Source organism: Ambystoma mexicanum, chromosome 7p (assembly GCF_040938575.1).
Source record: "Ambystoma mexicanum isolate Mex_15411 chromosome 7p, UKY_AmexF1_1, whole genome shotgun sequence".
In the NCBI taxonomy this organism is placed as follows: domain Eukaryota; kingdom Metazoa; phylum Chordata; class Amphibia; order Caudata; family Ambystomatidae; genus Ambystoma; species Ambystoma mexicanum.
Genome location: NC_090939.1, coordinates 750,937,504 through 750,952,027, shown reverse-complemented (window position 1 = coordinate 750,952,027; position 14,524 = coordinate 750,937,504). Strand labels below are relative to the sequence as shown.

General features: G+C 42.8%; 1 protein-coding gene across 3 annotated transcripts in view; it reads left to right on the top strand.

The window, feature by feature from the left end:
* The window catches only part of CCDC138 (coiled-coil domain containing 138), a 749,637-nt gene that overhangs the window by 347,267 nt on the left and 387,846 nt on the right, over window positions 1-14,524 (top strand). For all 3 annotated transcript variants that reach the window (XM_069636872.1, XM_069636873.1, XM_069636874.1), the window contains exons 9-10: window positions 11,787-11,864; window positions 11,953-12,066. In XM_069636872.1, coding sequence (XP_069492973.1) covers window positions 11,787-11,864; window positions 11,953-12,066 — 192 coding nt within the window. The remainder of the gene's footprint in view (window positions 1-11,786; window positions 11,865-11,952; window positions 12,067-14,524) is intronic.

The following is a 14,524-nucleotide window of genomic DNA, read 5'->3' as shown; positions in this document are numbered from 1 at the left end:
TGTATGCCTAGTGTACCTAGATTTCTGACACAAATGAAGGTATAGGAGAGCCTTACACAACTGGACAATATTACAGCAGTGTTCTTTATAAACACACTGGAAGGCACTCGCTCCCAGATGTTCAAAACCGCAGAATTGATAACTCGTTCATAAAGATAACATACTTACAAATACAACATTTGCCAGAAATATACACTTACCTGGCAGACAGGCTCAGTTGGCATGTGCTGCAGCACCACAAGTGGGATCTCAACATAGATATGCCCAAATATATACATTTGCGATGGGGAACACCATCCACCGTCAAGTGCAGAATGCCAAAACGTTGCCTTAAGGTACCCAAAACAGGGGAACTTTTGGCAATGACCTTTTGTGACATGGTCAGGGATACTTTCATATGCTTTTTCTCTCCTTTGATCCACAGGTTTGTTGGCTCTAAACCTAAACGCAACAAAATGGTGTTGTTTACACATCTATTGCGCCTGGTAGTGGAATTGTAAAGATGGTTCCAAATCTGCTAACACAATGTTATTTGAAAGGTGTTCCTGCAGCCATTTGATGAGGGTGTAAGAAGACAGATACTTTAAATGTACTCATATTTTCAATTATGATCAAAAGATTGTTTTCTGTATAATTTACCATTCTGTTGTTACTGAAGTCGACATCTCTTGTTTTCGTGCCCTCTCTTTCATTCTCTTATTACATCATATGTGTTCACTATGGAATATGTTTATCCACATAGATGCATCACACACAAACACACACCTCCCGCTGCCCCCCACACACAAAGACATGGCAGCTATGTCTTATGATAAATACCCAGAATTTACCAAGCACCATAGTGTCACTGCCGCCGGCGACTGGCGTTTGTGGCGAAGGTGGAAACAGGGACGCCATTAAAGTGTTCTGTTACGTTTTTCTCCTTCTACTAGCCAAGGTCTAGTTGTTTCCAAGATGGCCGCCACTGTTTGTATATCTCACCCGGCTGCCGGCGGCTCTGCACGTTGCAACTGAGTTCATTCTCGCCCCCGTTGCTTGCGCTAGTGCCCTTTGACAGTTTGTCCTACTTTTTGCGCCATTTCGACGTCTGTTGTTTCCTTCTCCTCCCGTTCCCGTTTGCTCTCTCTCTCACCTTTCACCTTATTCCTCTTCCTTCCCACCATTGCTTCCCATGCTGCATCCCCCCGCTGCTCTTTCTCGCTCTCTTGGGTTCCCTCGGACATCTCTGATTTCTCCCGTTCTCGCTTGTCCTCCACGCTGTGGGGTACTCACCTGTATCCAGCAACCTTCTACAGTTGGTCAGCACTGTCACGCTGGCCTCACGGTTCCTGGGTTATTGGCAGAGGACCAATCCAACTTGCTACGGATCCAGCGACTTCCATTGCCCTTACGACCACTCCGGATCCAGGGTTTTTTTGCCATCCAGCGGCTTTTTCCCCTCTGGCTGTCGCGGAGGGGAGTCACCGAGGGTTTTCTCTGTCTTGGAGTCACGGTGGTTTCCTTCCGAGGTAGACCCTATCTTCAAAAAAAGAAAAAACCATACATTGGACTTACCCGCAGAAAGAAACTGGACTATTCAGGTGAGGAGGTGGTGATCGGGGAACGTAGTAATTTTAGTGAAGACGAAGACATTGCTGACCTTCTAGCTGATCCCGTAGCCCATAGCGCCAGTTTTGATACATAGTCTTTCCCATGAAAAGACTGCGCCATTTTTTGAAACAGAATATAGATACAGTTTTGAATACCTTAATGACCAAAAATATAACCATCCTCCACACCCAGCCTGGTTTGTATAACTTGGTGTGAAATCGAACACCATGAAACTGTACTCGAGTGGCACAGTTTAATCTCCAACTCCATTCCACCTCTAAGCTGTCAGCCCTTCCCGAAGAGGAGGGTGATGTACCAGGCCTACTGTGACTTAACATGCCTTGGGGTGTGGGTCCAGGGCATCCTCACCCATCATCCTTTTGCTTGAGGAGGTACATGGCCCCGTTGGTCACCTCACTGGAGACTCTCCGAAACAGGCAGGCTACATCATCAAAGTACATATATATATATATATATATATATATATATATATATATATATATATATATATATATATATATGATTTCAGAACGAAATGATGAGTGAGGGAGGGATATCTGCAGAATTCACAGTATCAAGTGTAATTTGTATCTCAAACATTTCTTTCTGTGAAACATCCTTACCCAACATAGCCGCCAGTGCGAGGGAACAGGAGATGTAAAGAAGAGCACAGTAACGGTATAGCTGTAAGGAAATCTGTATGAAGCTTGTGCTACTACACTGTGTAGTTTTTCAGCAAGATGCAATGGTATGGCTAGTTGGGCCATGTTATTGTGACCATAGCTGGGGCTGAGGTGTACATCTTTAAAGTCAACAGCTGTCAATTTGCAAACCCCAACACCAGATTCACTCTGTCACTGGTTCCGTGCTCAGTCCAAGGATTGGGCACCACCACCAAGAGGACCTGGACTTATACATAAGGACGACAACTGTTCCAATTACACAGGGCAGTCACGGAAGTTATGGACCAATGCTGAAGTGTGGGATGCCAGCTGGACGTGTGCTGCGGTGATCATACTCATTCCATCCTGTCTACTTCTAGTATATGCCTCTTTCCCAGTGTGGTCGGTGTTCCACTTTTGATGGCAGACGTTTAAGGAGTTTTGAGGCTTGCTCATTCATGTGAAATGATCAGGTGTTTGCCATGGAGTTTACCCCGGTAAATCCTCTCAAAGAATTGATCTCCTTCTTCTCAGACCTAGTACCTCAGAACCCCACCTATGCGAGCCCGATGAGGAAATGTTTTGGTATTGTCAAGATGTGTGCTCCTAGGTTAAGCAACCATCTTCTTAGCTGCCAGCCATACCCCTTTGCTTCCTTCTCATAGCTGCCAATGTTCAACATCACCCGACATCTTTTTAATTGAAATGAAATGCTCCCCTGCTTATGTGACCTCCCTCGATCACTTCAGTAAAATAGTTTCCTCCATAATCTGGCACAAAGCAGCAGGACTCTATGTGCGCACATCCAGAATGTTTGCATGGAACATCCAGGAGATTTGCAGAGAAAATCGGGAGATTTGGAGAAAATATTTGGGAGATTTCTGAGAGAACATTAAAGAGAATATCAGGGAGATTTTCAGGGCACGTCAGTGAGCATTGGAGTGATCATAAGGTATGTTGGAAATGCACATCAGGGACATTTGGAGGAAACATTAAAGGGGCCCTTTCATGAATAATTATTTCTTTAATATTGAAGTCATCACTAGTTGAAATTTAGAGAACAGCAGTCAGCTCCTACAAATAACTTAATTTTCTCCGAAAATGACATCTTCAATTTGTATCTGTGAAGAACCATTTTATAATTAACCTTATTAACTGTGTTGACTAGTCTAATTGTACCCTCCGTCCCCCCGCCCATCCCCCAACCTTCTGTTACACTGTAGTAACATGCGGCTCCACTGCAGGGAATCCTACTAAATTGGTTTTAACTTTGAATGCCTTTCCTTTAAGTGAAGGCTAATCTTGTAACATTTTCTTTTTAATTAAAATTTTATTGGCACTTATTGAACATAACAACAGAGATCATAGCAACACAAAAGCATATTCATTCCATACATCCCCTCAAAAAGTAACACACAGCATCAAAGAAGAACAAATATCATATTGGTCACTACCCATTTGCCCATTTTAGTTATCAGTTCAAACCTATAGGCTTATACAGATTCCATAGCCAAGTCTCATCACTTTAGACATATCTCCCAGTTCCTGGCTATATAACATATTGATAAACTGTAGAAGAAGAGCCAAATACCCCTACCAGAAGCTCCTGCCCCATGTTGCCTATATGTTGGGAACAGGAAATTGCGACATGCGCAGTACCAGTGAGGATGCCTATACCGCAATGTATATACATAGGAATGTATTGAATCTGGATGTTCCACAGTGCACTTTAGCAAACTTAAACCCAGTGAATGGAAAGGGTTTGAAGTGTGTGTGTGTGCAGTTGAAAATAGCTGGTGGCGAAGGAGAATTCAAGAAAGGCTGGCTGGCCCAGTACCAAGAGTTGGGGCCACCGTGAGCCTGGTAGTCTGTCAAGAAGCTACATAAACGTGAGAAAGAAGCAAACTTCTGTTTCAGGTGTCATGGAAAAACACTGAAGGTGCCAAGAGTGCATCATGTAATAGTATTTTATGCAGCAAAGAACTCAAACGTGGTCTCCAGTCACATGGTCAGATGGCAATAGACTGTGGGTCGAGCTACACCTAAACCAGAAGATAAGACAATGCCACACTCCCTTTTATTCTCATGCACAGTGAGCCTCTACAAGGCCGAGTTCAAAGCCTTAATTGAATGACAGACCGCAGGAGTGATGATGGATGTTGGGCTAATTGCGTGGGGAGGCATGACCAGGCCAACCCTCCCAGCAACTGGGGTAACCAGCTTCCGTGCTGCTAGCCAGTGGAATATTTCAGAAGGGTACAAGCGAGCCAGCCAATTAAAGAGGGGCACGTACCAAAGAGCCCTATTGTTTGTGTAAGCAATAGGGTGTCGAGTATTAGTATGACACGGAAGATGACTTGCACTTGGGATGGGCTTAGTTGTCCACCTAATCTTAGAGACCCAATCACAGCCCCTGTCAGTATGGAACGTATACCGAGATGTTCCCTTTAAGCCTATCACATCCCCTAGTAGGTTTTCTTAGTATGCCACTTAGGATGACATCAGTAGTGACACATTTGTAGTATAAGAATGTTGTTTTTTCACATGATGCCTTGAGAGAAATCGAGGGAACATCTGTTGATGTCTGTTGTAACTCCCTGTTTTAGATAATTGTTAATAAAACATTAGTGTTTTGCCAACTTCCTGAGTAGGTTTGATTATTGATGTACGAGTATGTTCTGCATCCCCATCCATCTCTAAGTATTGCTACCTCGTCTTAAAGGGCCTCAGGTCCTGGGTTTCAGGTGGTAGCTGAGGATGGTTAAAGATCTGTCGATCCAGTAGGCTTTTAAGGATCTCGGAATATCGGACGTCCTCTGCCATTTAGCAGGAGGACTGCAAGGCTTCCTGTGGATAGCGGCCGAAAAGTTCTTGCAAGACATTAAAGATAGGTGGGACGGGTCCCTCTTTCACGAAATCCCCTCCTGGTTTCCACAAGGAGCTGAGCGTACCAAAAGCGACAGTGGTCGGTTGATGAGGAGACGATCCCGAGGGCCAGGAGCTGAAAAGCGAATGGTGAGTATATTGAGAAAAGTGGCAAAAAATGAATAAATATTAATTGGGGAAAGTGATAATGGGAAGGAAGTCACAGTGTGTTGGTTGGGTATTTAGTTAATGACGAAGAACGTCACATAGAAGGTATTTAATTAATGACGAGGAGCGTCACAGATGAACCCAGAATCCTACGTTCAAGGAATGTCTAGAAGAAATAATTTCAAAATCCAAGTGGATAAATAGGTGACAATCAGACAAGGTCTGCTAAAGAAAATAATGCACACTCCCATTGGAGTAAATTTAGGGGCAAGAATAGCAGTGAGGAGTGCTGAGAAGAGATGTATGTTAAGGCCGGCCAGTCTGTCTGTTTGTGTATGTTATGTATTTTATGTATAGAGAAAAAATGAGACGTCGAAGAGCAGCAAATGATAGGTTGTGTTAAAAGGTTGAGAGTAAAAAAGTTTTTTTATTTAGTCATTGTTGCTACCGATTGAATGGGTAGATTGAAGTAAAGTGTGAAAGGCGGCAACGATTGGTGCACGCTCATATTTATAGTTTTTCTGAAACATATTATTTGTGTAAAATAACGGTAAGTATCGATTGTCAATTGCAATGGAGGATTTTACTCCACTTATGCACCTATTTAAGCAACTCCCAAAACACGCACCCAAGCTTAAGCAATATAGTGCAGAATGGGTTAAGGGCACAGCAGATAACATTTTCATGCCATGGCCACAAGGGGGATCACTGTCAAAAGCGGTTTTGCAACACAACACAACACATGACCACATACTTGCACACTGCGTATACGGCAAAGAAATTGGAGAAAAGGTTAGCCAGTTTAGAGCTTTGGAAGATGTACCAGGATGAAAGGGAAGACCTGCCTCCTGAAGACTGGATGCTTAACAAGTTTAAAGAGGGGGGTGTTGAGCCTTCTGCTCCCCCTACCGCGCCCGAAGTAATGGCGATAGTGCCAAAGATGAAGGATTGTATCCATTAAGGGAACTAAAAGCATCGACAGGATATAGTAATCCGATACATGAACCGCCTGCATATAGCAGTGATGAGATCCCAGAAAGAACTTCAGAAAAGGAAGTGATTTCTAAAGTTTTACAGGACAAAGAGAAAAGTGAACAGCCAAGTGTGACCCTAGAAATAGAAAGGGAAATTAAGAGATGTAAAGGAGAAAAAGACAAAGCTGACGAGATAGCACTCATACAGAACGAATGGATGGGTGGTCAGCTATTGCTCAAACTTGATGGGAAGAGCATCAAGGAAGTGAGGCAAGGAGAAGATCTAGATGAGCAGAATAAAAGAGGGAACAAGAGAAACGATTGAAAGAAGAAGAGTATAAAAGAAAGGGTAGACAAAGACGAGAATAGATGTATCAGGAGGAAAAGCTCAGAAAAGAAGAAAGAGCATAATTGCAAAAAAGACATGGCATTAGACAAAGAGCAACCAAAGAACGAGACAGGTTAGAAAAGAAAGAAGAGGAGGAAGAATAGAAATTAAGAGACAAAACAATGCAAAGATGAAAAGATGCGTAGGGCAAATAACAAAAGGCAAGCGAAAAGACATGAAGAAAGGGTTAGAGGGGAAGCAAGGAAAAGAAGCGAATTTGACTAAGAAATGAAACGAAAGAGACAGAGGGTACGCGACATGGATCGCATTGAGAAAGAGCTAATGGAACCAAGTTCAGTAGTATTATAGGGCGACATAGAGGAGTTTCTCCCGTCGCAAGAAGCAAAGCCAGAATCCTCTAGGGTAAACCTAGAGGAGAATTTTGAGATGGGAAGTATCAGAGACAGAATCATCGAGAAAGCTTATCAGGAGAGGAGGACAAAAAGTGAATTGTGGAACAGAGGAAAAGATCGATCTGAAATTGCTCAGTCACAAGGCAAGGAGGGAAGCCTGTTTAGTCTCGAGCATGGAGCCTTGTCTTTGGACAGGCTGACTCTAAACAGAGGCGAGAAAGATGACGCTATACTAGTTGGGGACAAGATATGTCAGACGAAGACAGGGAAACCTTCCGTGAGGAGGGGGGTGTCGGTGCATGCGGTCCTGAGGGATGCTTCCAGACAGATAAGGAAGTAAGATGGTCAGACTTGGACCAACCTAAAGAAAGGACGCCAGAGCCTATGGCGGACCCAGAGTGACCTAAAAGGCGATCTCATGGTGGCGATTCCCCCCTCTCACTATATGTGAGCAGACTGAGGTCATTACCAGGGAGAAGGCGATCTGGATCCATTTTCCCTGCTATAGATAGGCAGACAATGCGAGCCGATTGTGATTTTGGGATTTCGCAATTCCTTTTATTCGAGAAAGGAGGGGTCAGGCCGCAGTATATCGCCTGGCCCCAGATGGATAAAGACAATTTAAGATGAAAATTGCCCAGTTTAACGGCGGGTGCAGGAAATGGATATATGAATTAGAAGAAATGACAGGCGGAAATACCTTAGCCATAGGGGACATTAAGGGTCTTCTAGCAGCTATTCTTGGACAAAGGGCTGATGACATTTGGACAAGAGCAGGATACTCAAGTGTCACAGCACAGAACACAATGCATGATGGAGCGCCGTTTAATAATTGAAAAGCGGCAGTCTGGAAAGTGCTTAGAGTACAATATCCTGATACGTCACATATGGATGCAATTATGGCACGAAAGAGGCAAGAAGGCAAAGATCCGAGTGCTTACATTCAACATTTTCAGTTAATGGTAATTCTCCCATAACTACATGCTCCAAAGACAAGATTTTGTAAAAACAGCAAGAGTTCTTTTTAGAAAAGCACTCTGGCCTGCATTGGGGACATATATTGTCGAAATAGTTACAGGATTCCCCTCAATTATTACGTTCAGAATAAGATCTCTTGCTTCAGGGTCTTCTATCTTACCCCTCGCCTGGAATGTTATCATTCTGAAGAACATTATCCCTACCCATTTCGTTTGGTTTGAGCATGATGAAAAGTATTGATGGAGGTAAAATCTAGATGTTTGTGTTTACGTGTCACCTTTCATTGGGTGTGCTTCCTGAATGGAAGCTATGTCAATATTATTGTTTTTAAGAAATCTCAATGGGTGGATTCTTTTGTGTGGAGCATTCAGCCCCTTCACATTATATGTTAATACTTTGAATGGCAATCTGATCTGTGTATTTTCTTATGGCAGCTCCCCATTATTTTCCCCCTTGAGACAGGATTTTCTCAGTAATACCAAGCTCCTTCCTCTCTACTTTTCAATATGCCAGAAAGGTAAACACCCACATAAAACTACAACTATAAACCCTAAAACCATTAAAACATGAAAACCACTCTCTTCGTCCCACCTTTCTTCCACAGGGCGTTTAGTCCGGGAAAAGGCTTGCCACTTCTGATTCATGCCCCTGGAGCCTCGCATTGAGTTTGAGTTCTAGACACCCTGAAGTTTGAATAGGTCATTACCTTTTCTGAGCAGTAAGTACCACGATTTAATAATGAGGCAGTGGTTTCTGCCAATGTACTTTCATTTTTCGGGAGATCTCCGGGTCTTTGATGCCTGATAGCTGTTTGTTTTACAGGCACTGTGGGTAAGCCTTGAGTCTAGTCCCTTAGGTTCTCCCACCGGGTTTACTGGTGTGGCCTATTGTTTGCCATCTTGAGTAATGGGCTTGGTTGTGCCTAGTCCTATCCTCTTGTTATGGAATGCCCAGGATCTTTGCAGCTTCTTTCATGTTTGTAATTCTGTGATCTGTTTACCTAAATGAGCGCCAATCCAAAGGGAGAAATCCATCTATATCTTCCATCTTTCTTACATTTCTCTGCTACTCTCTGCATCATTCTCTTTTGTAGGGTTACAGGTACCAAGTCTTGGAAGAGGGACACTGTTATTCCTGGAATGTTACTCTGCTCATCTCTCTTGCCTTTTGTAGGATTTTTCCTTTAGTCATATATGAGTGGAAAATTATCAGGACATCTCTCGGTTGTGCCCTCTTGCCTGTTTTCTTCACTTGGCTTACTTTGTGCACTTGTTGCAAGGGAGATCCTTCCTTTCCTAAATCAGAATCTATATGTAACAAGAGAACTTGGATCCACTTCTCCAGATTGTTTCTTTCTGTTCCCTCCGCCAGGGCATTCACTCTGAGGTTTTCCCTTCTTATCCTGTTTTTCATGTTCTCTAACTTGTCAGATTTCCATTCTATTGCTATCCAGTACTTTTGTTGACCCTTTCATTAATGCTGAAATGGGTAGTCTTAATTGCCACCTGTACCTCTTCCGTGATAGACTTGCTCATATCTTCTTTCAGTGTTGCCATGCACGAGAGGAGGGCTTGCTTTGTGAGTGGTGGTGGTTCTGTGTTCTGTAATGAATCTGACCTTCACTCTTTCATAGACTCTCTCTGGCTGGCGGTCTTCTTCCTGTGCCCATCTTCCATTCTGTATATATTTTTGGATCCACTCTACAGGAGTGGCAATGTGCTTCTCATGTTACCTTTCTTCCTGCTTACAGCATAGTGCCAGTTTTCAGATCGGGTTCCCTCTGAGTTACTGCCTTTAGAAGATAATGCACTCTCCTCTGAAGCAGTAAATGTTGCCTGATGTGCGTCTTTTTGTTTTTCCCAGAAGAATCCCCCTGCTGGCAATCTGGGCTTACTGTATTGTCTGGCGGTTTTTGACGGACCGCCATGGTCACGGCATGCCTTGCTCCAGAACCTCTACTTCATAGAGGAGGTCCGATGCTCTTTTAGATTTGGATGCAAGGGCCACCGCATTCAATCTACAATGTGTTCATGCTTATAATAATCTGCTTACCACTCTGTGTATGTTGATGGAGCGCCTGGCACCTTGCAGATGTTCCTCCTCGGCTCTGAGCCTCTTTCAGAAATGCAGCAAAGGCAGTTGTCCCAAGATGGCAGAGCCTCCTTACCTCAATGCGCTGCGCACACTGTATTTTCTCAGATCTCCGGTACTCGCCTGTGCTGAAGAATGTTCTGGTTCCATCTCTGAGTATTGGAGAGGGCCTGCCCTTGTGCAGGGTTGGATTAGTCAATTTCCTCTGTGTTTTAGCTCCGGGCAGAGGATCAGGCCACTAAAGCTTTCCCTTTACGAGGCCACCTTAGATGGTGTAAGACACCTCCTCCCCCAATATCAGTTAAAAAAAAAAAGAATTCCATTCATTTTGTGATAGATAATAATATAACATATTTAGTTAACCAAGTGCTCTTGATTTGATATTGCACCATGAGAGGCCAATAAGAAGTGAGTGTGGGTACTGAGTGAAGTACAGCCCCACATTACCCAACATCCCACTATGAAAGGTTTGAAGACCTCTTTAATAGTAAGTGATACAATAGGGACATTCGAACTCTCCTAGCACCTCCACAACCCCACCCCCTAATGATGGTACTGTAACTAGCACCACAATTCTGCAGTTTATTAAACGGTAAGTGACTAGTTTAGTCTCCAGGGCCTGAGAAAAACAACCTTTGTTCTTCATAACATTCAATGGTATCCATGACCCCGAGACTTTGGGCCAAATTATGATGGTTCTCTGGCATTTCATGTAGTGTGGTAATTTAAACTCTTTGTATTCCCTAGTTCCTCCTCTTTCTCCGCAAGGAACTGGACACACTGAGTGACGCATTTTGCACTTTATAAAAGGGAACACTGCTAAGCTAATGAAAACAGTAGTGCATCACATGCACTGGCACCCTAAATCCTTCCTTCACCTGTAAGTGAACAAAACAGCGATGGAGCGTAAGCACTGTAACCATTAGCTAAACAAGTATTCTGGACATAGACCAGACAACCAAACCACCAAAGAATCTAGATGAACTGATGTTGGGATGGATGCTTGATGCAAAACTGCAAATATCCAGCTACTAAGGCTAGCAATGCAGGGAAATTACCAGAAGGAAACCACAACTGAAACGCCCCACTTTGAACATGCTGTATATAAGTAATCATGCTGCATCAACGTAAGAGCTTGGACAATAAAGGTATTGAAATGACAATGAATATCTACTCCTTCGTCTTTATTGTTATGGCATAAGTGCTTTTTGGTATTTTCCTACCATGCACAATCCTCCATTTAGAGGGGACTTTATTTGTATTTATAATACCATTTCTTATCAGATCTTCTGTAAGAAGTAAATAAGAGCGGTCGGATCCTCTCAGTAGGCTGATGAATAATTATGAATATTTATCAATCTGTTAATAAATGTATTGAAAACTTGAGTGTTTTTGTGAATGACAGTTTTAATAACTCTTTTGGTATGTTCCCAAATGCAACTATATTGACCTGCTTCAGTTCTGGTGTACTGTATTTTAAGATTGCTAAGGTCAAAGCGAAAGGAACACTAATATTATAACTGATAATGAACGTGTTCTATAACAAAAACGTAGGAGTTGTTTGATTTTCGTATTTGAACATACTACTCATTGCATAGTTTTATCATGGTTCTGTTGTGCTGATTGACTCACAGAGGTCTTGGAATCAATATTAGTTGTATAACTGATTTAATGGCTTTTACCATGTATTTAATTCTCTGTTGTATATTTCTTCTAGCTAAACGATGTCAGCGATCAAAACAAGAAGTTAGAAATTCAAGCTAAAAAAGTCCAGGCTCGATTGGAAAATTTACAAGTACGCCTTAGAGTTTTATTAACCGTGTGTTGCAGTTTTACCTTTTCCAAAGGTAACAACATATAATGTTAGATGTTTCTCTTTTCAGAGGAAGCATGCATTTTTGACAGTACAAAAATGTAAGGACAATTTTTCACAAGCCACACAAGGAGTTAAGTCTACTAAAACTGAGAAAACTCTGGCACCCGCCAAAACTTTCAAGGTAATATCTAATCATGCACCTGCATTGTTAAACTTTAAACTCAAGCTTTTCTTCAGGAATGCTCGCCTTTAATGCTGTGTACTGTGAAGATGTTCGGAGTAACGTAAGCTCTGAATACTGGTTAATGGAATGGAAATAGTGTTTGTTGGCCTTTTTAATTCAATCTTGCTAAAGTTCATTTATTTGCTTTTGGTAAAATTGCAGCAACATTCTCTCCTTAGCATGGATTGTGAACTCGCATTGTGCCTCGTCACAAGCTCTGCGCTGTAGTACAAATGTGGCGGTAATTCTGTTTTGGGGGCAGTAACTGAATATAGGACTTACCTTGAGCATGATTCTGCAGGTAACTCCTGCCCTTTAATGTAAAATATCTGCAGATCTACTGCTTCTAGAAGATGCCAAAAAATAGGGATTTCCACCGCCACACCACGACTTGTAATCCTGTGGTAAGTCCATTATATCAGAAGATCACAAGATATATTAAATAACCAGGGCTAAACATTTCAAGTTGCAGGCTAATGGCAGGCATAAAAAGTTACTCGCCCCTCAATATTCCACATGCACACAGCACAACTTTTCATCCTCTGCAAGAGTCACTAATGGCGAGTGCACATTTGCCATATGTTCAGGCCTGACCTAAGCACCCTGCTGGCATGACCAAGGAATATAGGATGTGCAGTGAAGTGAAGGGAGTGGTAGTTAAGACATTGTTGGTTGATTTAGCTATTTAGCAGGTCCCCCATGGACTTCCTTCAGTCCATGAATTCAGATGGAAGGGGGCCAGTCAAATGGTTGCATTAGGCAGAGTGAAGATATCATCTGTGTGAGCAATGAAGGAGTGCGAGACGGTCATTGGTGAGGAGAAGGAAGGGTAGTAAGAAATAAGATCATTGAGTAATTTCAATACTTTTTCCCCTAAAGAGGAACATGGTCCTTACACAGAGCCCTATTTTTTGCAGAGGTCATTTAGGAGCAGAAAGGACCAGACACAATTCTTTGAAGGCCTCTGTTCTAAATTGGTCCCTAAATCAGGGGTACACATTTTAAGTTGCAAGCTACTTGTCGGGCTTAAATAGTCACCACCCCCTCAGCCATCTACATGCACACTGCACATACTTTCTTACTGGCCAAGAGTCAATGATCACTAGCCAATGACTAGTGGCGAGTGCACATTTTGAGTTCTGCCATCAATAATAAAACAGCCAAACCTGTTGAGCCAGTATCCTCTTTTTGTCTCAGGCCTATTGGGTTGCTGTTGCCCACATTCATATGTAGCAGAAAAAAATAGCAGACTATTGCTAATGGCTGGTTGAGATGTTTGAGGGCCCTCACTCAGTTTAATTTGTTGTACAACGTGTTGCTTTCTTTTCAGTTTATCTGTTGAAGACCTATTCCTTTAAAGGAACCAAGCAGTCCATCATGAATCCTAATGCTAATCAGCCCCTTGCTAAATTGCTTGAGACGCTTTCTCTAGCTCACTTTTTTAAGGAATTTCAAGAATAATGAAGTCACCTGTGGGCCAAATTCTTAAAACATTATTTGGGTGGATATGATGAGATGCACCCCAAAAGCTGCTCCTGGTGCTCAATAGACATTTAAATGCATGCATCATAGAAGCACACATTCAAATACCCTCTTTTGCCCCTCGACCTCTCATGGATATTTGCTCAAATCAGGGAGCGTTTGCTATGCATTTGAAAGTGCATCTGATTTTCAAAAATAGAATGCTCTTAAAAATGCACAGAAAACAGACATCCCCCTGCACCTGTCTGGAACAGGCGCAAGTTAAGGCATGTTGCATGACAGGGTCTTTCCTAAGTTTTATTGTCGCAAAACTAAGATTTAGTTCTGTGGGTGGAAAAATCATCCTCCACCTTTTGGGGCTGGTGTCCATTACAGAGGAACCCTGTTGCTGGTCATGGTTGTGAGAGGTTATCAATTACCATCCACCCCCCAACCCCCTGTTCCTTATCAGAGGACTGAGCAATATCTCCTGTAGGAGATATCCAAGCTTCTTCAGTCTCAAGCCATCAAAGAGGTTCCTCCTCTTACCAGGACCTTTTTTCTAGGTTATTTATTACGGAGAAGGATGGGGCTGTCTCTTGATTATCCTTGTCCTTTCCTCATTCAGCCCTTTGTTCCACAAGGCCGTTTTTAAGAGGACTACACCCATGCAGGTCCACTCGTGTCTGCATCATGAGGGCAGGTTTTGTGCCAAGGGCTCAACAAGGCTTATTCATATATGGCCCTTTCATTGATGGTTCCTCTGTTTTTTGGCGTGCAAGAGACTGTACCAGTACAAGGTTCTACCATTTGGCTTCAGGATGGCTCGGAGGAAGCGGTGGATGGTCACTTGAGGTTGTGGAGCATTCACATGTTCCCATACTTGGATGATTGGGTCCATTGAGCTCAGTCTCTCGTGGAGTCCACAACCGCTCTTTCGTGTCTTCTTGCAACT